Raw genomic sequence first — 24,430 nt, forward strand, 5'->3', positions numbered from 1 at the left:
GCAAACCACTTTGGATTTTCCTATTTTGATGTATGTCTAGCTGTTTTGGATCGAGACCCCAGCCTAAAAATCAAAATGGCGGCCAAAATTAAAAATGGCCGCCAAGATGGCCGCCAAAATTCAGTATTTTGAGATACCCTTCCGCCAATTTACAATATTTGCAAAATTATGCAATATCTTGCATTATTTGTTATTCTTTTGTGTTTTAAACAAACACAAAAATCTTTGAATAGTTGCACATAACATTTGGCATAAGATATTGTGGTAAATATGACCGCCGGTGTAGGATTTTTATGGTTTTGCATTTAATGACTCATACTTCACGCTTTTTTTAGACATTTCGGACTTCACCTTATAACTTTTAATAAAATCAAGCTTAAAAGTTCAATTTTAATAACTTATTATCAATATAAGAACAATATTTTATACAGTGGTCACTGAAGACTTCTTTAAAATGTGTTAATTTAATGACGTTTTTCTTCTATACACGCAGTTTAATGACACATTTCTACTCTAAACGCCAGGTTCTCAGTTTAAAACGTATATTCAACAGAATACAATGTAACATTTTATGGTTACTGAATAATTTCTTGCATGTCAGACAGGATTATCTACCGTTTACACCGGTGCTAGAAAACTCTGTCTTACACCCACCATGTAAGACAAGTCGCGTGTTATAAATGACGTCATTGACGCGAGCCTTTTATGAATGGATTGCGTTCTTTGGATGACGTCACTTAACCGTTATGAATTAAATTGTCAGTTCATACGCTACTATAAGTAAAAAGTGCGTTATGAAAATATCCGTTTTTGCAATTTCTGTTTGAAAATAATTGATATGTTATATGCAAGAAAAAGAATCAAACACCGGCTGTCGGTACAGACAGGAATATCTAGCTCTCGGGTGACTGTTTACGGCGGAAACTCGGCAGAGCCTCGTTACCGCCGTAAACAGTGACCCTCGAGCTAGATATTCCGGTCTGTACCGGCAGCCGGTGTAAGATTCCTATAATCTAACACAATGTTTGAAATTTTGTAGCTTGTAACACCAGCTGTTAGATTTGCATGACGCTTTGCATGGAAGAATAGCTTTAGCACATTTACTTCCTCCAGTAGCCATTTTCCTAATTACAGCTTCATTATAACTGTTACATATACGATTTTTTTTGCTGGCCACAGAAGCTGTCGTAGAAATATTGGATCAGCTTTTTTGTCTTGACCAAGATTTGTAACCAAATTATCTATTGGCTTATATCGAAATCAAAGGGTTCTGTGGTGCCAAATTTAACAACTGGTCATCTTCACAGGGTTTTAAAAATCAAAAGAAATTCAAAGTGATTGCCACTAGGTTAAATATTTTTCAAGAAAAAATCAATTTTAAAGATTTTAGAAAGGTTAAACTATTCACAATTCCAGAAATAAATTAAATGTAATATACAATTAATGCGTAATTTTACCGTATTTTTTTACGTATTTGTAAGTGCTGTTTTTGTATATTCTGACCTACATATTGATTGGAAATATAAGGTTCTTTCTTAAATGGGTCAAAAAGTTGTGAAGGTGAATTCAATCGGTAATATCTATGATGAATCTGTGCAAGATCATAGCATTCAGCATAATTCAGTAACAAAATGCGAATGTGTAACTCTACTGTGTCACTTTGAACATCTCAGAAGACCAACCTGATCATAATGATTTAAAAGAGATAGAGATGGTGACACGTTCAGTCAGGGGTTTATATCATTCGTTCCAATTTGATTTCCATTCAGATGATATAAGTTTATTTAATGAAGGTTAAAAATCACAATTTTTGTAACAGTAAAGGTTGTGATTCTAAGGTTTCTTTAGATAAACTTTTCATTTCCTTGTAGTCCTTCGTGGCCCTGGATCCAACATAATTTTACTGCCTTGGTTTTTAATATATCATGAAATCACAACAAGAGCTTCTTTACCATAATATTATTAAATTTTCTATTTTTGATTGATATAAAATAGCACAGAGAGTGAATCTAAAAATGTTACAAATTATTATGCTGTAAATGTTTGTCAAGGCTAAATCGAAAGCTTTTGTTTCAGCAGTAAATATAGATACATAATCAGGTAGTCACATTCACGATGTAAAATGGTTTTTATAGACAACTGCACTTTCTTTGCAACAATCTTTGGAATCATCTGTGTAAATATGACTAAAATCTAGATGTTCTTGAAGCTTGAAAAATGTTCTTAAATAACATCAAGAGAAAAAGATGACTTTATTAATTTTGAAAGACTAATTTGAACTTCTGGAGAATTTAAGTTTACAGAGAAACATTTACAGCATTTTAAAGAATATGCTTTGGGTCTACTTAAAGTTTTTCTAAACTATGCTAGCTTCCTTTAGTTTGTTAAAATATTTGTAGTTGTAATTTGGTTGAAGCAGGACTTTTACCATTGATGATACCCTAGCTGCATATTGAACAAAAAGCTTTTCATCAGATGTTGAAGTCTTACTGTAAAGTTTCTGTCGACAGGAAAGAATAAAGATCGGAAAGTCAAATATTTTATCCTGCATCCTTTATATCTTTACGAATACCATGTTTCCATGCTGTATCATAAGGTTTTACAAGATCAAATCAAATTAAAGCTGAGTGTTGTTTATTTATTAAAGATTTTTTTATAAAATAATCGGGATGAATATGATACTTGTTTGTACTAAGTTGTTCACAGAAACATGACTGAAAGCTAGAAATTATTCCTTTTACTTCTAAATGCCATACCCAGAAATTATCTACCATTTTATCAAATGTTTTGCATAACTAGCTTGTAAGTAAAAGTGGAGGGTAATTTGCAGGGTCAGTGCTGTCCCTTTCAGGTCTAGGAATTGGGATAACCACAGCTCCTTTCAAACTTTTAGGAAATTCATAAGATAACGAAATGTTGTTACATATGTTTGAAGGGCACAAAATGACAGTAATTCAAGAGATTGATGAGGAAGGTGATTAAGAAATCATAGTAAATGACATCTGGACCTGCTGCTGTATCTTTTGCTTTCTTGATCGAAACAACTAAATCTTTGAAAGAAAAGAGAGAGTTCTCCTATAACTTTAGAATCTTAATGCTATAGAAACTCATTTGAAATACCTATTTGAAGAACAGTTTTTATGCTCCCCGAAAAATTTCCGGGGGAGCATATAGCCGTCGGGTTGTCCGTCCGTCCGTCAGTCCTTCCGTCAGTCAGCCCGTCCGTACGTACGTCCCGAATTCGTTTCCGGCCCATAACTTTGTTAATTGAAGTCGGATTTTAAAAGTATTTCACAGAAATGATCGCCATATTTAGACTACGTGTCGCGCGTAACATTTTGGTCGCTACCTTGAAGGTAAAGGTCACATCATAAACTTGAAGCAAAATAGTAACCATTTAGGTAAAACCAGTTTTCGATCAATAACTAAAAAACACTTAGGCCTAGGAAATTCAAACTTGGCAGGTGATAGGTCATGACCAGCAGATGACCCCTATTGATTTTGGGGTCAAGGGGTCAAAGGTCAAGGTCACATTGACCTTATAGGTAAGAACGGTTTCCGAGCAATAACTAAAGAACATTGTTATTTGAAGTCGGATTTTAAAACTATTTCACAGAGATAATCGACTTGTTGCGTGTAACATTTGGGTCGCTACCTTGAAGGTCAAGGTCACAGCATGACATTGCAGCAAAATGATGTCCGGCCCATAACTTCGTTATTTGAAGTCACATTTTACAACTATTTCACAGAAATGATCACCATATTGAGACAATGTGTCGTGCACAACATTTGGGTTGTTTTTACACTTTGAACTTTTTCTGTAACATTACTCTGACACTACAAGAGGTATACCTTCCTGTGTCCAAAACCTATTCGGGGAGCATCACCCGGTTCAACCGGCTCTTGTTTTGCAAATTTTTTTCTTCTTTATCTTTTTTGTTTTTGCATCTTGACAATTATTAGATTTCAATTGACTAGGTAGTGGGATATTTTTTTTAATTTACTTCTTATCTATCTAACTGCATCCCATACTTTCTTTAAAAGTGTTATTTGCATGTATAGCTGAAACATACGACTTCCATGACTTGTGCTAAAAGATGATGAATTGATCTACTAGCGTTGACTCTAAATAGTTCATGATGTTTTAGGTTTATGACAATCCTCGAATTTTTTAAGATAAACTTTCTATTGACTTATGGCTTTCTAACGTTTATCATTGATACATGGTTTCTTTATTTTGCAATACATTGTACATACTTATTTTGGTGGCTGGAATACTCTTGTCTTGTCAGCAATCTGTTATAATGTTGAAAAAAGGTAACAGCTATTTTATCAGAATTAAAATCAAAATCGGTCTGATTTCTTTTTAAAAATCAGACTACAGTAAGAAATCAAAAAAAAAAATCTCCAATAGAATTCGATTAACTTTAGAAAATGATGCCATAGGTACAAATGTAAAAGGGATATATGTTCTTTTTGTGTTTACTAGTATCTTAATTTTACCTTTTACCTCATATAGACGTGTTTTGACGGCTTTTCGCCCCCCTTGAGGCATCAAATCGTGAAAAATGTCCTATTTAGGACCCAAATACTGTTTTCGTATGAGAAATGTTGTTAAAAAAATGATCACTTATTCGGCGCCGCCCCATCAAAAAGGTACATCAAGAGGTTGCCAATAGGGAAATGTGCCCCCTACTGTTCGGAGGTTGGAAGGGGGAGGACCCCCTCATCTTCAAGAAAACTTTGGACATGTGACAGGCTTAAAATGATCTCAAGTCTATCTTAAGGTAACGTGTAACGAACGCTAAAAAGCATTTTACTCTATCTCAATCTATTGAGAAATTGCAGAACTTTGTAATCAGTTTTGATTAAAAAAAAACAATGCAAACTAGTGATTTTTCGCAATTTTGAGAAGTCACCCGTTTCCATGGAAACAGGAAATTATAGATTTAGCATGCAGTTACAGCGGCTTTGGTCCAGTCGACATTTGTGCAAGTTTTATCAGTATTGAAGCATTTTAATAGTTTCATTATAGTTTGAACATATAACAGGAAGCCATTAAATGAAAACGGCCATTTTTCACAATATGCTCATGCGGTAAAAGGTTAAATACATATATATAAAAATGAGAAATTGCACTTATATTTATAAATAAATCTGCAACTGAGCCAAACATCAGTAGGATTTTAAAGTTTTATTTTGACTATAGTGATTCTGTTGGAATTGCACAGAGGCAGCGTGTGTTATAACCATTATTTACACTAGGGTCTGTTTACCCCTCCCACTTTTCGCATCGCCTCAGTACCCAAGACAAAGAAAAGCCATAGGTGTAGCACACTTTTGTAAAATGACAAAATATATCATAAACTTGTTTACTAATGATTGTTTGATATACTTGATGGCTCATTTGAAGCACCAGTTAAAGTGAAACTTAGTTTTTGGTAATTAATTCGTTTTTTTTTTTTCATACATTTTATCAAGTATAAAATGGCTAAACATTTTATTTTATGAAAAAAATAATTTATTTAAAAAAAGTTCATTTTCAATATTTATATTTAACACAAATTATAAGAATATCCTAATTTGGTAGTTTCAACAAAAATATACAAGTATGTGAATATTACATAAAATTCAGCCGCCATCTTGGCGGCCATTTTGAGTTTTGGGAACCACATTGATTTTGAGCTTGGAATTAAATTCGATGGGGAAGATATCAAACTTTTAACATACAAAGTGGTTTGCTTGTAGAATTATCTAAACGATTCTTGCATTTTTCCCTAGGATGGACTCTAACTAGTACGTATAATATTGCAAAAAGGTAACAATTCGCGATAATAATGCCGTCAGGAAATAATATAGTCATAATGAATTTATCCGAGATATTAATGCAGCAATGAAACAAGTCAAGATAAAAAATGCCGTGGTTATATAATCGAAGATAATACTGAAGTCATGAAATAATCTGAGATATATCTGCCGTCATGAAATAATCCAAGATGATACTGCCGCCAAGAAACAATACGCGATAAAATTACACTCATTAAGTTATCCGAGATGTTACTGCAGTCTTGAAACAATCCGAGAGTTTACTTCCTTCATGTGACAATTCAACCTTTTACTGCCGTCAGGAAACCAGTGAAGCTATTGCTGACGTCATGAAACATCCGAGTTATTGATATCGTTTTGAACTAATATAATGTTCTATTACCACCATGCCATGAAACAATCGGAGCTTTACTGCCTTCGTGAAATAATCAGAGATACCACTGCAGTCTTGAAACAATCCCAGATGTTTTGAGTGATTTGGTTCCTGGTGGTAGGACATGTAAAACCCCAAACTTTAACATTTCTTTGTAATTTTTAAATGAATTTTTCGACGTGCTTTGACACAATAGCCTTTTTGACAAAATTGTTTAAGCATACCATATTTAACTTGATTTTGACCAATGTATTACCTTGTCATTTGAGAACAAATAATATGATTTAGCTTAGTTTGCATTATTTAGTAGTGATTTTCCTTTTGTTCTTTTCCTATAAAATGTTTTACATTTTACGTACTGGGTTTTAAACTTCGTTAGTTATTATATCTCATTCATAAGAAATACCATGTGGTGTTCTCTACATATCGTACTTTTTGGGTTTTATACCCTACATTTTGTCGATAACAAAACCTGTATAATTAAATACACATATAATCAAATTTGGCATAATTTATATTATATCGTTCTTATTACTGCGGACATAAAAGGGGTCATAAATCTATGTGTACAACAACTCTACCTTACTTTCATATTCAAAATTATCAATGTCTCCCTTGACAAAATGGTTTGAATTGTTATTGGGTGGTTTGTTTTGGAAGGGGGGGGTAGTGGATGGTCTGGAGACGGGACGAATGGTATGGGTTGCTTTTGTTAATTTCAATTCGGTAATTTGAGCTCGTATTTCAGGTGAAACATATTGTTTTTTTTTTTGTTTTGTTTTTTTTTTTTTTATTTCAGATAAGTCATATATCAACAACGATTGCAATACAACAAAATGATTTTAAAGCTTGGTGGAATGAGATTGAACAGGTGAGCACATTTCCCTTTCATAGTATTATTGTTATCTTTGTAACTTTTTAATCTATTTTAAATGAAGAAAGAATATTAAATACAATAAATAATGTATTCTTAAAAAAATTAAACATTAAATTGGATATTAGATACAAATTTAATGAATCATATAACATAATATTCCATATAATCATGTAGCGTCAAACATTTATACATATACATTTTTGACGCTACATGTACGTCAAAACAAACAAAAAATACCAAAACGAGCCAATTACCCCACGGAGACATTTAAGTATTAAAATTATTTAAAGCACTTCTCGCTCTATTTAAGCGACACCATTGAGGCTTTTCAACATGCCGGGACTGGAAATAATTTTTCGGACTATTGTTCCGTTTGAAGTATGCTTCGACTTCGAGAACAATTATTCTTACCGAGTAAAACGACTAGATATTGAAAAAGGCAACGCAAAAAAAACAAAATACAATTATGAGCTTACCTCTCTGAGGTGATTTCTGTCAAAATCTCCAATTTGAACTATGTAGGACTTTTATATTTAAGACTTTACGTTCAGATTAAGATCATTTAATTGGAAAATATTTTTCTGCAAATTTTGGAAAACTCCAACATGATGTGAAGTATTTTGACTTATCTGTGCGAAAGCTTGGTGCATTTAGACTTTAAAAAAAACAATGACACTAACAAGTATCAGTACTTTAAGAGCGTCACGATTTTCGGGTGCCAAGTGCATTTAATGCTTTACAATTTTCAGATGTCAAGTACTTTCAGTATTTCTCGATTTTCAAGTGTCAAGTACTCTCAGTGCGTCACATTTTTCAGGTGTCAAGTACTTTTAGTGTTTCACGATTTTAAGGTGTCAAGTACCTTTAGTGTTTCACGACTTTCAGGTTTCAAGTGCTTTCAGTGTTTCACGATTTTAGGTGTCAAGTACTTTCAGAGTTTGACTAAATTTCGATTTACAGTTTTTTTTCAGTGCGTTACAATTTACAAGTATCGGTGATTCAAGTCCTTCTTATTTATCAAGTACAAATAATTTCAGTACGTCACAATTTTCGGTAAATTTAAATGCTTTATATTGTTTAACAATTTTCAGGTTTCCCGTTCATTCAGTGCTTCCCAATTTTCATGATTAAAGTATTTAAAAAAATACACAATTTAAGGGTTTCCAGTATCTAAAGTGCATCACAGTTTTTAGGTTGTGCAATACTTTAAGTTCTTCACTAATTTCAGGTTTTAATTTCTTTCAACGCTACCAAAGTTTGATGTTTCTAGTTATAACAGTGTTTCCAAAGTTTCAGGTTTTCCGGTACATGTAGTGATTAAATATTTCATGCTCCCGGTTTATTCAGTGCTTCACAATTTTTAGCTCGATTTTTTTTAAAGTAGAGGTATTTTTATAGTCCTGGCGGCGATGCCACTGCCGTTGCCGATGCCGTTGTGGTTGCCGTCCGCAAACTTGTACCTGGATCAAAACTTTTTTAGTTCTTGCTAAATTTTCGCATACTCTTGGCCACAACAACCCTTGGGACAAAACCTTTCACTAGACCACACTTACCTTGACCTTCATCCATAAATGACCTTGACTTTTAAAGTCAAAATCCAAATTTTGTTTGTTCTTGCTATTATTAGCTGTAACTTTGTTATTTTTGAATGGATTGTCTTCAAATTTTAACATAAGGATATTTAAGGATAACCCTTAAAAATAACCAGGAAAACTTTCACTCATAATGACCTTGATATTGAATGTCAAATTATTGATATTTTCATTGTTTGGCTATTATTGGTTGTAGCTTTGTATTTTTTGATGGATTGTCTTCAAACTTGAACATAATTATCTTCAAGGATAACACTTTTAGGTATTACCATCCTAATGCATTACTTCCGCTTTGAAGAGTATTCAAATAGGCTAGAACTACTGATAACTACATTGAAAACTGGGGCCGTGGGTCAATCCCCAGAAGAGTCAATTTTTTCTTCTTCTTTTTCTTTTAACATTATTTATGTGTCTCTCATATCCCATTTGGAAAGAAATAGTGTTTAATTATGATTTTTTAATCTATAAAGGTATAAATTGGCTCAATTATGCTAAATCTAGTAATAAATATGGTACCTGATATTTTCAAAGTGAAATCGAATCAAAACTAGACTGTAAAAGTATTTCATATTTTACAAGATCAACCAATATACTTCTTAAAAATTTTAAGGAAACTCATTTGGGCAAATTTTAACGATTTTTTAGATTTGCCTGCCTAAGTAAAAATATGGTCAGACACGTGCTAAAATGGTGGGGTAGGGTAACTTTTTTATACAGCTTTCATAAATTTTAAGTAGAAACCATAATTTTGCTTATGTGGATTGTTAATTGAATGGTACTTTTTGTTTCTTACCAAAAATTAATGGGAAAACATTTTCATAAGAATGTTTTAATTGCAGATTATTTAAAGGTTCCTCAGTTCTAAAAAGGGCCCTCATAACATTCTAGCTTGAGTTCAGAAAAGTGGCCATAACTTGATTTGCGTACGGTAAAATTTGTTTAAATGTTGCATACAGGTGTATCTGACCTATGATGTCATTTTTAGTTCCTTATAGTGCCCATTAGGGAGGTAATACCTTAAAATAACTTGACAGACCTTGACCTTCACTCGTAAAGGGCATTGACTATGAAGGTCAAATTATTGAAATTTTCAATTTTTGGCTATTATTTGCTGTAACTTTGCTATTATTGAATGGAGTAACTTAATATTATAACAAAATATTCTTAAGGACAAGACCTTTATGTTTATCAAATTAAATAACTTGGGCAAATTTATAACCTTGACCTTGAAGGTTTAATTACTGAATTTCCACTGAATTGTGCATTAAATGGCCATATATATTTATTGGTGTGTAAAGATTTTTGGAGAAACAGTACATGTTTATCGTGTAGTAAAATGGGCATAAGGTTAATGATATATATAAATATTGACCTAAACACAAATTTGTTGTTAATTTTTCCACAAGGTAGAAAGTTTACACAACGTGTTGGAAGGGCGAACATTTAATTAACAAAAAATTAAAAAAACAAAAACTAATTAACTAAATCGATGCTGATAAGATAAAGAAATATTCACCCAAAAACAGATAAGGAATTTATCAAATGGAAAAACAAAATACAGATAAAAATAACGTGGTTAAATCTCACAAACCAAAAAAAATTCCTAAGTATCGATAAAAAGAGTATATATGTTGAAATTCGATCGCATGACGGATAGATTGATATATATATATATATTGCATATATGTAATAATTATATATATCAATTGCAGAAATTTAAAGAAATCTAGAAAATTCTCCCTGAATATGTCAGTTTTAAATAAATTAATTTATTATCTATGTTAAGGAAGGTGCATTCCCTATTACTTGTCAAATAAATTTGGTCTATTCTATATATTGATAGAAAATTTCTTTTTTTTTCTTTAGAAATACACATGCGGATATATATGGAATAGATTCATACTTTGACAAAACTAATGTGACCCGACTTACTACATGTGACATGTATAAAAGACATTGACTCCCATTGCATTCATTGTTTCCCATAGCATACAGTGATTTTCTATATTTCCCTGGGAACCATTTTATTTCTAAGCTACTATTTACTTTCCATATATTTTTAATCAGAGCATCAAACATTGACTTCCAAAGTTTTGTAAAATCACCAGTTAATTCTTCAATCACTTATGATTTTTCTCAGCAATAACAACCCATACACGTTTTTTTGAATTTACACGATTTCAAATGCAGATATGGATATGACCTTTGTGATATCAGTAAAAGACTAAGACTTAATATCTGATTTTATTGATATTAAACAGTGTTTATTGTCCCTTGTCATCAAGAACCTTTATAATAAGTAGGGCCATCATGACTATTGTTCAGCAAGTTTTGTTTTTAATGTATAATATTTTTATAAACAGATCAATTGTTGGGTCAACATCTTCCATAAACTATTATAAAGATCATCAAACATCGAAATTTTAATTATAAATTATTCATTTCTGGTTTAAGATACTTGTTCGTCGAAGTTCTCCAGCTTTGAATATTCAGCAAACAATAAGCGAATTCAAATCTTGCCCTCTTGATCTGGAAGAAGAGAGAAGGATACAGAAAGAAATAAAAAAATGGAAGGACTATGAAGACGATGTTGACCGACTAAAACAGGAAATGACAGACTTAAAAGAAAATGTTACTGACGTGAAAAAAAACATAGAAGACGTAAAGAGAAATGTAACTGAAGTGAACAAAGACCTTGGAGATATAAAGGAAAATGTAACTGATGTGAAAAAAGACCTAGAAGACGTAAAGGTAAATGATACTGCAATGAAGAGAGACCTTGAAGACATAAAGGAAAATGTGACTGATGTGAAGAAAGACCTAGAAGACGAAAAAGTAAATAATACTGCAATGAAGAGAGACCTTGAAGACATAAAGGAAAATGTGACTGACGTGAAGCAAGACCTTGAAGACGTGAAAGTAAATGATACTGCAGTGAAGAGAGTTATTAAAGACATAAAGGAAAATGTAACTAATGTGAAAAAAGACCTTGATGAGATCAAAATTCGGCAAGGGGCAGGTTTGTTATCTTTTAAGCTTAACTATTTTATTGTTTAATGAATTGGACATTATTGACATCTTTATAGATAGGCTGAAACAATATACCACAATACATGTACATACAAATGCTCTAAAACTTTTATGAATTTTAAATTTTCATGTCAAAAGCAATTTTTTTTAAACCTAAGGCAATATATAAATCAATAAATACAAACATGTACTTCTTTAGGGTTTTCCTCCTGACATTTCCAATTCGTGATAACAATCAATATTTTTCTGAAGATATGTTTACAAACTTCATAAATCTCCGCTTGTCGGTTTGATATGGTTGATAAATCCCTTTCCAGACCATTGCCATTGCCAGGTATGTCACCAATATAACAGTGTTTAAGAAAAACGAAATTGTCCCTTTCAAAAACTTGGTAAACACTTGGCATGGCATTATTATTATTATACTCGATTCCTTCTACTTTTTCAACGTTTTACACTTTATAATCAACCATATTACCCCTTCCAACAGAAAATACTTATTTATTTATTATTTACATTAACCTTTTGGTTATTTGAGATTCATGTACATAAATAAAGGATCACCCTCAAATATACTTATATGATGTTATTTCATTGATACGCCCCATGGCGTAAACACAATGAAAATAAGAGAATCCCTTTCTCATTTCTACTTTTAATATCTAATTTTAAACCCTTTTAATTTTTACTTTTACAATCCAAAAAAAATCTTTTATTTTCTATATAACAATTTTCTACAACAAAATACATTTCACTGCAATTTTAATATCTCAACAAAATCCCTTTCCTTTCTCTGTAAAAACCTTTGCGGTCTCTATTTATGCAATAACATCATAAAAAGCACATGGATAAGTATGTGGCAGGATATTTAAATGTCGGGAAATTTATTAGGAGCAATGGAATATCATAAAACTTTGGCGCGCAAACCAAAGAAGTAACAACATTAATGTTAAAAAGGAGCATATTCAAAGAACAGCATTGAAATACAAAGTATGCAATAATGATCGCTATGTTAGCGACACCCTGCAGGTGTTTAATAGCTTGTGGCTAACTGTAGGTCATGCCGTCTGATTGTCTGTCTGTGCTTTTATTCTGAAACTGCTGAACAAATTTAAATGAAACTTGAAAGACATGTTCATAATTTCTTATTCTTCTCATATTGTTAGGAATAGTACTTGAACAATCAATGACCTTGACCGTATAAGTAAAGTCCTCATTTTTGTTAGAATTGGTTATTATTTGCTTTAACTTGTTATAAATGTTTGTTTTGAATTCATACTTTGACATAACTACCCTTTTAACATACATCCAGGATAACTTAATGTGATCTTGTTCTTAATTTGACATTGACATTAATGATAAAAATACTGTATCGGCCATTAGTTTGCTAAAATCGAGTGGTTTGGGTGATACTTGGTCAAAACAGCACTTATCTAAAATCGGTTTTGATGAGCAACACAAGTTTTTTCCTTAAGATTAAAATGACATTGACTTTTGGGGTCAAAATATAGAATTGTTCTCTTATTGGCTTAATATTTGTTATTTTGATGTGTCTCGAGTATAAGTTTCTAAGTTAATGTCTTCAAGTAGGTCAAACTGAACTTTATCTTGGCGTTAACAGAACCTTGACCGGAATATGGTATTTTTTTGCCTCAATTTGACATAACGTTTTTATCATAGGAGTTCTTAATACTCAGACAAGCCATATAATTGTCGTGTTAAGCAGTTCAAGTATGACATTGATCTTACAATGACATGGACAGGTTCGACCAAATTATTGAATTTACTTACAATTTGCATAATTTTGTAATAAATAGACTTGTATTGGAATAAATATCGCCTACGATAAAACCGTAAAGTTTATTAATCGAAATATGTCATTGACCTATGATGTTACATTATTGAAAGTTCATACATTTGGCCAAATACATTTAGAAAAATATATTTTTGAAAAATAAGTGATGATATTGACTTATATCAACATAATATTGTTGTATTTTTTGTATTGCATAACAGAGAAAAGTAACGAAACCGATTCATCAGTACAAACAGAGGAGAGAAAATATCAAAATCGCAAGAAGGGTAAGTTAATTTTGAACAACCATCATATTTAGTAAAACAATGCTCTTTGTCTGTCGTCAGTACAGATCACCTTCCTCGGAGCGTTGGAGTTATTAACATCCTTCTTGCAACAATATCGTCGAGATATAGTGGCATCGAATACGGTGGCAAGGGCGGTGAGTGCCGTCTAAATAATTTGCCAGATAACTGTCACTGGTTTCCAATGTGACTGTGACATGAAGCTGTTATAAGTTGTGAATATTTCGTGTCGTACACGGTAAGATGACTAGTTCTACAAATTTATTGTTCTGCAATATTTGCTGGTAACCTTTGTTGCCTGTCAAAGTCCCAATTTATTTTAAAAAAAAAGGAAAAATGTTATTCAAAACTATGCAATGAATGTATGTTTTTAACAATTTTATATGTAAGCGACTGAAATTGGGGTGATCCCTCAGAAGTAAAGTAAAAAAATAACAACAAAATAGCAGACTTCGTTTGATTGAGTCTATTTATGACGGAAAAAAGTGCAACATCCTCTGTGCCTCTTTCTATCAGCTTTTAGAGCGGTATTCAATTTTCAACACTTAATGTGCTAGGATCAATGTCCGCATAAAATAATATCGAAAATATATTATATGATATAAAAGCCCTTATTGCAGCTTGATGATGTAAATTATAAGTTCATCAAAAAAGCTAGCATGAGAACATTAAAACGTCTGGGAAATAGAGCTATTTTCAGTGGCAGATTTTAAATTTTTCTATGACAGGGTACTGACCTTTTTACAGATAATAGGTACATATTACTGCTTCAATGTCCGAAATCATGTGATGAACCTGAGATGTAACACTTATTTAACATGACAAAGGCCAGTGTTATAACAAACTTTTTTAACTGTGACTTCCATTTTACTTCAGTTATCTGTCATTTTATGTACCTTGAGTGTTGGTAAGTTTAAACTATTTCAACAAGTTGCGTAAACATTTTTATAAAAAGAAGGGCTATACTATTACCTATAATAAGGCAATTAACATATACAAGACACTGTTAATTAGTTTCCAAACAATTACTTTAAACAGCCTTTTTAGCAACGTATGAAAAACTTGTTAGCGATTTGAATACAGCGGTATGAATAGCTTCTTTCCGCAAGATGGATAGAACTGTTCGAAAAGTATTTGGTGGTTTGTTTGGTATCCTGCTGGACTCCTTAACGGCGGCCTTGTGATGCTGGATTGTGTCTGAACTCCGCCTTTTCGTGATAAGCTTATTTTACATATTTTTCCAAATTGGTGCTTATTGCTGTATCTGTATCTTGCGCTGTCCTTAGAAATCTAAAACGACTAAAGCCTGCAACACATTACACTCCGAATTGGTCCTACGATGGGGTACCGATGTCTGAACGAACGGCCTGAAATTATCAATTTTTTTAAGGTCTCCGGCCGGTGACCCTCCGGTGTCAAGTCACCGGTGAGACACCGTACGGGTAATCGGATAATTTTAGCGCGCAGTTATTTTCTTGCGGCATCCGGTACATCGCCAGCTCACCACAACAGAAACGGTAAAATACTCTCCGATACCCGGCCGGACACCTTTTGATATCGGTTGCATGTTGGTGAAAATTTTCACATTTTCACAATAATCCTCCAGTTTTCGAGCGATATCCGAGCGGTCATCGAAGGCGACTCGGCAGGTAACCGGATGGGATCCGGATAGACGCAGTATGCTGAACGTATGGTCTTAAGGTGCCCTTAAGGATAGCGTTTGGAGTATTAAACAGACTTTACGACAGGTTAAGCGTTGAACTGTGAACTAGGCGACCCGTGTTCAATTCTCGGACGTTGCAGTTTACTTTCGTGCAGTTATCAATTTCTAATTAAAGTATAGGAAATTATTTCTGTATACCTGCTTGACAGACTGTCAAGGAACGATGCCGTGGCTGAACTGCGCTTACTGAGGTGATCTGGAGGGTAATCACAAATGTACAAACACCAAATACTATTCTTTCGTTAACCAGTCTTCAGAGTTCAGTCGGAAAAATCGCTAGATTTGTAATCTCGACATTGTGGTTTCGATTCCGGGCTGGCCAACTAAAAGTTCTGTGAACTATTTTGGTCGAGACTTAAAATTGAGGTCCCGTGTATTAGTGCTTTATATAATGCTTGGATTGCATAAGAAGAAGGAGAAGCTTCATGGCTTTGCCTTGTGCACTCTCGTGGTTTGTTTGGTATCCTGCTGGGCTCCTTAACGGCGGTCCTGTGATGCTGGATTGTGACGGGTTTCCTTTATTGAACTCTGCCTTTTCGTGTTACGCTTATTTTACACATTTCTCTAAATTGGGGCTTATTGCTGTATCTGTATCTTCCGCTGTCCTAAGAAATCTAAAACGGCTAATACACTTCTGGAGGAATCGCTTGTACGGGCAACCGATGGCCAGAATAAAGAAACTTAATTACTCACATATATTCTCTCATTAAAGTTTTGCGTTTTCACACAGTCAGTTTTCAAGTTTCATTTACAATCTTTTATCAGAAACTTTGATTTCAAGGTGCAATATGCCTTCCAAAACAGCCAGTAAAGAAAGGTGCGAAAGAAGGCAGAGGGGGAGGGAGCAACTTAACCCAAAACATAAGGGAAAAGACCAGCAGAAGAACGGCAGGAAAGAGCGAGAACATGCCATACGAATACCGTCCGACAGCCTGTCGGATATCTCTGCCTAAATATACTCTGCCTATTCACTTAAGAATATCAATTGGTGTCCAGAAAGAAGATGCCAAGTGTTTTCACCGGATGACCGGATGAATACACTTTGGAGTTTGTCCGAATAACTAGCGGACCACAGAGGGTGAATGACCACCCATTTCTTTCCGGACATGATTGAAAATTATCAATGGTGTCCCATCGATCTCTCTTTATCGGCTGGACCCCGCTTGTTATGTGACGTAGGCATAATACTCTTCTGGAGGAATCGCTTGTACGAGCAACCGATGGCGAGTATAAAGAAACTTAATTACTCACATATATTCTCTCATTAAAGTTCTGCGTTTTCACACAGTCAGGTGTTTTTTAACGTTTTTAAGTTCCATTTACAATCTTTTAATGGAAACTTTGATTTCAAGGTGTAATATGCCTTCCAAAACAGCCAGTAAAGAAAGGTGAGAAAGAAGTCACAGGGGAAGAGAGCAAGTTAACCCAGAACACAAGGGAAAAGACCAGCAAAAGTGGGTACATGAAGAACGGCAGGAAAGAGGGAGAACATGCCATACGAATACCGTCCGACAGCATGTCGGATATCGCCCGGCATTTGTCCGTATACTTTACAGTCACTCTACGATGGCTCTAAAACCGACCGGATTACGGAAGGCAATCGGGCAATTACCGTACGATACTCTGCCTATTCACTAAAGAATATCAATCGGTGTCAAGAAAGAAGATGCCAAGTGTTTTCTCCGGGTGACCGGGTGAATACACTACGGAATCCGTCCGAATAACTAGCGGACCACAGAGGGTGAATGACCACCATTTCTTTCCGGACATGATTGAAATGTTTCTCTCCGATCTAAAATTATCAACGGTGTCCCATCGATCTCTCTATATCGGCCGGTCCCCGCTTGTTATGTGACGTAGGCATAAACCTGTGTATATGGTCAGTACCGGCAAGTTCAATATAAAGGTTATTATAGCCTCTGTCCACAAGTTTATGAAAACAGTCTGTATAGTTACACATAACAATACTTTAGTGGGATATAACGGTATTTAATGCCTCTGTCAGCAAGTGGGATTAAGAGATTAATATACGACAGAGTAGGGCCGGAAGGTGATAATCGACCCGCAAAATGAATAATGGTCCCGATGGCTTCAGCCCGAAGGCATTATTCATTTCAGGGCATATGGTCACTCTCTGGCACAATTTAGACGTATAATGTCTTTAATACACTTGGTAGATCTAGTAGCATTTTTCTTAAAAGAAATACTTTGAAATTTCTTGCGTTGAAATTCCTGTCTGCATTTCTACTGTACAGTACAGTAACTTCTACAGAGTTGTTTACTTTTTGTATGTTCAAAGTTCACTTCTGTACTGTAGAATCTAGAAGCAAGTTTTAATATTATTATTTTTTTTGGAATGAATTTGTCCTATTATTTCTTTAAATTTCAATAGTAATAAAACTGTGTGTGTACGAAATACGCTTCAGCTCTCATAATAAAATCAAGCGAATTATGCTTAAATCCTACTTTCACTTTTACAGTTAATTGTTTGATGACGTAAAATGTTACGTCATTGTTTCAGTTTGTGCACGTGCACATGTTCAGCGGGCTAGTAACTAGTTCTCGGCCCTGGGCCGCAAACTCATAATCGGTCATGTGACACTCATAATCAGTTAAAATCATAGGCGATTTTGTTACTATATATAGTAACAAGTGTATTAAATAAGCATTGTATACATACCGGTCTCAGTAAGACCATTGTACACAATGTTAAATAACGGTATTTACTACCTCTGTCAGCAAGTGCGATATAACAATATTTACTGTCTCTGTCAACAAGTGGGATATTACGGTGTTTACTGCCTGTCAGCAATTGGGATATAACGGTATTTACTGCCTATATCGGCAAATGGGATATAAAAGTATTTATAGCTTCTGTCAGCAAGTGGGATATAACGGTATTTACTGCCTCTGTCAGAAAGTGGGATGTAACGGTATTTATAGCCTCTGTCAGCAAGTGGGATATAACGGTATTTACTGCCTCTGTCAGCAAGTGGGATATAACGATATTTACTACCTCTGTCAGCAAGTGGGATATGCCAGCAATAAGCATATAACGGGATTTATATATTGTGTCAGCAAGTGACATATAACAGTATTTATAGCCTCTGTAAGCAAGTTGGATATAACGATATTTACTGCCTCTGCCAGCAATAAGCATATAACGGGATTTATATATTGTGTCAGCAAGTGACATATAACGGTATTTATGCTCTCTGTTAGCAAGTGGGATATAACGGTATTTGCTGCCTCTGTCAGCAAGTGGGATATAACAGTATTTATAGCTTCTGACGGCAAGTGGATTATAGCGGTATTTATTGCCTGTCAGCAAGTGGGTATTACAATATTGATAGCTTCTGTCAGGAAGTTGGATATAACGGTATTTATATCTTCTGTCAGCAAGTGGGATATAATGGTATTTTACTGCCTATATCAGCAAGTGTGATATAACGGTATTTTACTGCCTTTGTCGCCAAGTGGGATATAACGGTATTTTACCGCCTATGTCACCAAGTGGGATATAAATGTACGTCTATATTCTCTGTCTGCAAGTTTGCAAGTTAAATATGACTAAATGTTTATTGTTAAGCTCGAATAGACAAGTCGAATTTAGCATAATGTATAGCTTCTTTCGGCAAGAGGGTTATAACTATATGTTTAGCTTGTGTAGGCAAGTAGAATCACTATATGTTAAGCTTGTGTAGACAAGTGGAGTCATTATATGTTCAGCTTGTGTAGGCAAGTGGAATCACTATATGTTTAGCTTGTGTAGACAAGTGGAATCACTATATGTTTAGCTTGTGTAGACAAGTGGAATCACTATATGTTAAGCTTGTGTAGGCAAGTGGAGTCACTATTTGTTAGCTTGTGTATACAAGTAAAATCACTATATGTTAAGCTTATATAGGCAAGTAGAATCACTATATGTTTAGCTTGTGTAGACAAGTAGAATCACTATATATTTAGCTTGTGTAGATAAATAGAATCACTATATGTTACGCGTTTGTAGACAAGTAGAATCACTATATGTTAAGCTTGTGTAGACAAGTAGAATCAATATATATTAAGCTTGTGTAGACAAGTGGAATCACTATATGTTAAGCTTGTTTAGACAAGTAGAATCCCTATATGTTAAGCTTGTGTAGGCAAGTGGAATCACTATATGTTTAGCTTTTGTAGACAAGTGGAATCATTATATGTTAAGCTTGTGTAGACAAGTGGAATCACTATATGTGAAGCTTGTGTAGACAAGTAGAATCACTATATGTGTAGCTGGTGTAGAAAAATAGAATCATTATATGTTAAGCTGGTGTAGACAAGTGGAATCACTATATGTTAAGTTTGTGTAGACAAGTAGAATGACTATATGTGTAGCTTGTGTAGACAAGTGAAATCACTATAAGTTAAGCTTGTGTAGACAAGTAGAATCACTATATGTTAAGCTTGTGTAGGCAAGTGGAATCACTATATGTTTAGCTTGTGTAGGCAAGTGGAGTCACTATATGTTAAGCTTGTGAAGGCAAGTGGAGTCACAATTTGTTTGGCTTGTGTAGGCAAGTAGAATCACTATATGTTAAGCTCATGTAGGCAAGTAGAATCTCTATATGTTTAGCTTGTGTAGACAAGTAGAATCACTATATGTTTAGCTTGTGTAGATAAATAGAATCACTATATGGTACGCGTTTGTAGACAAGTACAATCACTATATGTTAAGCTTGTGTAGACAAGAAGAATCAATATATGTTAAGCTTGTGTAGACAAGTGGAATCACTATATGTTAAGCTGGTGTAGACAAGTGAAATTACTATATGTTAAGCTTGTGTAGGCAAGTGGAATCACTATATGTTTAGCTTGTGTAGGCAAGTGGAGTCACTATATGTTAAGCTTGTGAAGGCAAGTGGAGTCACAATTTGTTTGGCTTGTGTAGGCAAGTAGAATCACTATATGTTAAGCTCATGTAGGCAAGATAGAATCACTATATGTTTAGCTTGTGTAGACAAGTAGAATCACTATTTGTTTAGCTTGTATAGATAAATAGAATCACTATATGTAACGCGTTTGTAGACAAGTAGAATCACTATATGTTAAGCTTGTGTAGACAAGAAGGATCAATATATGTTAAGCTTGTGTAGACAAGTGGAATCACTATATGTTAAGCTGGTGTAGACAAGTGGAATCACTATATGTTAAGCTTGTGTAGACAAGTAGAATCACTATATGTTAAGCTTGTGTAGGCAAGTGGAGTCTCTATATGTTTAGCTTGTGTAGACAAGTGGAATCACTATATGTTAAGCTTAGGTAAACAAGAAGAATATCTATATGTTAAGCTTGTGTAGACAAGTGGAATCACTATATGTTAAGCTTGTGTAGACAAGTAGAATCACTATATGTGTAGCTTGTGTAGAAAAATAGAATCACTATATGTTGAGCTGGTGTAGACAAGTGGAATCACTATATGTTAATCTAGTGTAGACAAGTATAATCACTATGTGTTAAGGTTGTGTAGACAAGTAGAATCACTATATGTGTAGCTGGTGTAGAAAAAATAAAATCACTATATGTTGAGCTGGTGTAGACAAGTGGAATCACTATATGTTAAGCTTGTGTAGACAAGTATAATCACTATATGTTATACTTGTATAGACAAGTAAAATCACTAATATGTTCAACTTGTGCAGACAAGTAGAATCACTATATGTTAAACTTGTGTAGACAGGTAGAATCACTATATGTTTAACTTGTGTAGACAAGTGGAATCACTATAAGTTAAGCTTGTGTAGATAAGTAGAAGCACTATATGTTAAGTTTGTGTAGGCAAGTGGAATCACTATATGTTTAAATTTTGTAGACAAGTGGAATCCTCATATGTTCAGCTTGTGTAGACAAGCAGAATCACTATATGTGTAGCTGGTGTAGACAAGTGGAATCACTATATGTTAAGCTTGTGTAGACAAGTATAATTACTATATGCTTAACTTGTGTAGACAAGTGGAATCACTATATGTTAAGCTTGTTAAGATAAGTAGAATCCCTATATGTTAAGCTTGTGTAGGCAAGTGTAATCACTATATGTTTAGCTTTTGTAGACAAGTGGACTCATTATATATTGAAGCTTGTGTAGACAAGTAGAATCACTATATGTTAAACTTGTGTAGGCAAGTGGAGTCTCTATATGTTAAGTTGGTGTAGACAAGAAGAATCACTATAGGTTAAACTTGTGCAGACAAGTAGAATCACTATATGTTAAACTTGTATAGACAAGTAGAATCACTAATATGTTCAACTTGTGCAGACAAGTAGAATCACTATATGTTAAACTTGTGTAGACAAGTAGAATCACTATATGTTAAACTTGTGCAGACAAGTAGAATCACTATATGTTAAACTTGTGCAGACAAGTAGAATCACTATATGTTAAACTTGTGTAGACAAGTAGAATCACTATATGTTTAACTTGTGTAGACAAGTAGAATCACTATATGGTAAACTTGTGTAGACAAGTAGAATCACTATTTGTTTAACATTTGTAGACAAGTAGAATAACTATATGTTAAACTTGTGTAGGCGACTAGAATCACTATATATTTAACTTGTGTAGGCAAGTGGAGTCACTTTATGTTAAACTTGTGTAGACAAGTGGAATCACTATATGTTGAGCATGTGTAGACAAGTGGAATCGCTATATGTTAAGCTTGTGTAGACAAGTAGAATCACTATATGTTAAGCTTGTGTAGACAAGTGGAATCACTATATGTTAAGCTTGTGTAGACAAGTAGAATTACTATATGTTAAGTTTGTGTAGACAAATGGAATCATTATATATGTTAAGCTTATGTAGACAAGTAGAATCACTATATGTGTAGCTGGTGTAGAAAAATAGAATCACTATATGTTAAGCTGGTGTAGGCAAGTGGGATCACTATATGTTAAGCTTGTGTAGACAAGTAGAATCACTATATGTGTAGCTTGTGTAGTCAAGTGGAATCACTATATGTTAAGCTTGTGTAGACAAGAAGAATTACTATATGTTTAACTTGTGTAGACAAGTGGAATCACTATAACTTAAGCTTGTGTAGATAAGTAGACTCACTATAAGTTAAGTTTGTGTAGGCAAGTGGAATCACTATATGTTTAACTTTTGTAGACAAGTGAAACCACTATATGTTACGCTTGTGTAAACAAGTGGAATCAATATATGTTAAGCTTGTGTAGACAAGTGGAATCCTTATATGTTCAGCTTGTGTAGACAAGCAGAATCACTATATGTGTAGCTGGTGTAGACAAGTGGAATCACTATCTGTTAAGCTTGTGTAGACATGTAGAATTACTATATGCTTAAATTGTGTACACTGCGAAAAAGACATGGATATACGGAAGTGTACGGAATTCCGTATATCATTAATATACGTGTAAGAATACGGGAAACTTGAAATACGGAGATGTACGGGACCGTATATTATATCAGTCCGTATATGACTAGTATACGAACTCCGTACACTCGTAATATATGGGAATTTTGATATACGAAGTCCGTATTTTACTAATATACGGACTTTTTATGACAAGTCCGTATATTACTAAAATACGAAATTCCGTATTCGTGCAAATACGGATTCTGTATATAGAAATAGCGAATGATACCGTCAGTGCTCAGAACGTGTAAGACATCCACCTGTAGCATGCAGACGCGGTATTCTAGCTCAATACCGCTGTGTAATAGCGAATACTTTACAATTGCGATTGACGATTAGATAGTACGTTTTTGTATTTTGCATCTATGGTGAATCATGTTATTTTGTAATTTCTTTTTCATTATCATTATATTTTATAATGATGAGCCAAACAAATGAAAATGATAAATTTGAAATTGTGATTTTCAAAACATGAATTAATTATATTAAAATCGTGAATCTGTGAAGTTGAAATCGTGAAAGTTAAAATAATTGTGAAATCACGAAGATAAATTCGGGATTGTCCACACAGCATTTAAATTTTACATTAATATATCTCCTACAAAAAATAGGCTATACATAATATAATACATGTACTTGCATATGTAAATAAAAATCAACAATTATATCTCATTCATTCATTCATTCATTCATTCATTCATTCATTCATTCATTCATTCATTCATTCATTCATTCATGTTCATTCATTCATTCATCCATCATTCATTCATTCACTGAATCAATCAACCAATCATTCATTCATTCATTTATTTATTTATTTATTTATTTATTCATTCATTTATTCATCATTCATCATTCATTCATTCATTCATTCATTAATTCATTCATTCATTCATCCTTCATCATTCATTCATTCATTCATTCATTCATCCATCCATCATTCATTCATTCACTGAATCAATCAACCAATCATTTATTAATTTATTCATTCATCACTCATTTATTCTTATATTTATTTATTCATTTATTTATTTATTTATTTATTTATTCATTTATCTATTTATTTATTTAATAAAATAGGCTATACATAATATAATACTTGTACTTGCATATGTAAATAAATCAACAATGATATTTCATTCATTCATTCATTCATTCATTCATTCATTCATCATTCATTCATTCATATTCATTCATCCATCCATCCATGCCACCCTTCATTCATTCATTCACTGAATCAATCAACCAAACATTCATTCATTCATTCATTTATTTATTTATTTATTTATTCATTCATCATTCATTCATTCATTCATTCAGTCATCCATTCATCATTCATGCATTCATTCATCCATCCATCATGCATTCATTCATTCACTGAATCATCAACCAATCATTTATTCATACATTCATTCATTCATCACTCATTTATTCTTATATTATATTTATTTATTTATTATTTATTTATTTATTTATTTATTTATTTAATAAAATAAT

At 33.4% G+C, this 24,430-nt stretch overlaps 1 protein-coding gene across 1 annotated transcript in view; it reads left to right on the top strand.

Moving 5' to 3' along the window:
- The window catches only part of LOC132752354 (structural maintenance of chromosomes protein 2-like), a 40,794-nt gene extending 22,850 nt beyond the window's left edge, over positions 1–17,944 (top strand). The window contains exons 3-6 of the mRNA XM_060742667.1: positions 6,999–7,070; positions 11,123–11,687; positions 13,715–13,780; positions 16,874–17,944. Coding sequence (XP_060598650.1) covers positions 6,999–7,070; positions 11,123–11,687; positions 13,715–13,780; positions 16,874–17,097 — 927 coding nt within the window. The 3' untranslated portion in view covers positions 17,098–17,944. The remainder of the gene's footprint in view (positions 1–6,998; positions 7,071–11,122; positions 11,688–13,714; positions 13,781–16,873) is intronic.
- The last annotated feature ends 6,486 nt before the right edge of the window (positions 17,945–24,430 follow it).

Source organism: Ruditapes philippinarum, unplaced genomic scaffold, assembly GCF_026571515.1.
Source record: "Ruditapes philippinarum isolate M1 unplaced genomic scaffold, ASM2657151v2 ctg9306_1_1_1_1, whole genome shotgun sequence".
NCBI classification, from domain to species: domain Eukaryota; kingdom Metazoa; phylum Mollusca; class Bivalvia; order Venerida; family Veneridae; genus Ruditapes; species Ruditapes philippinarum.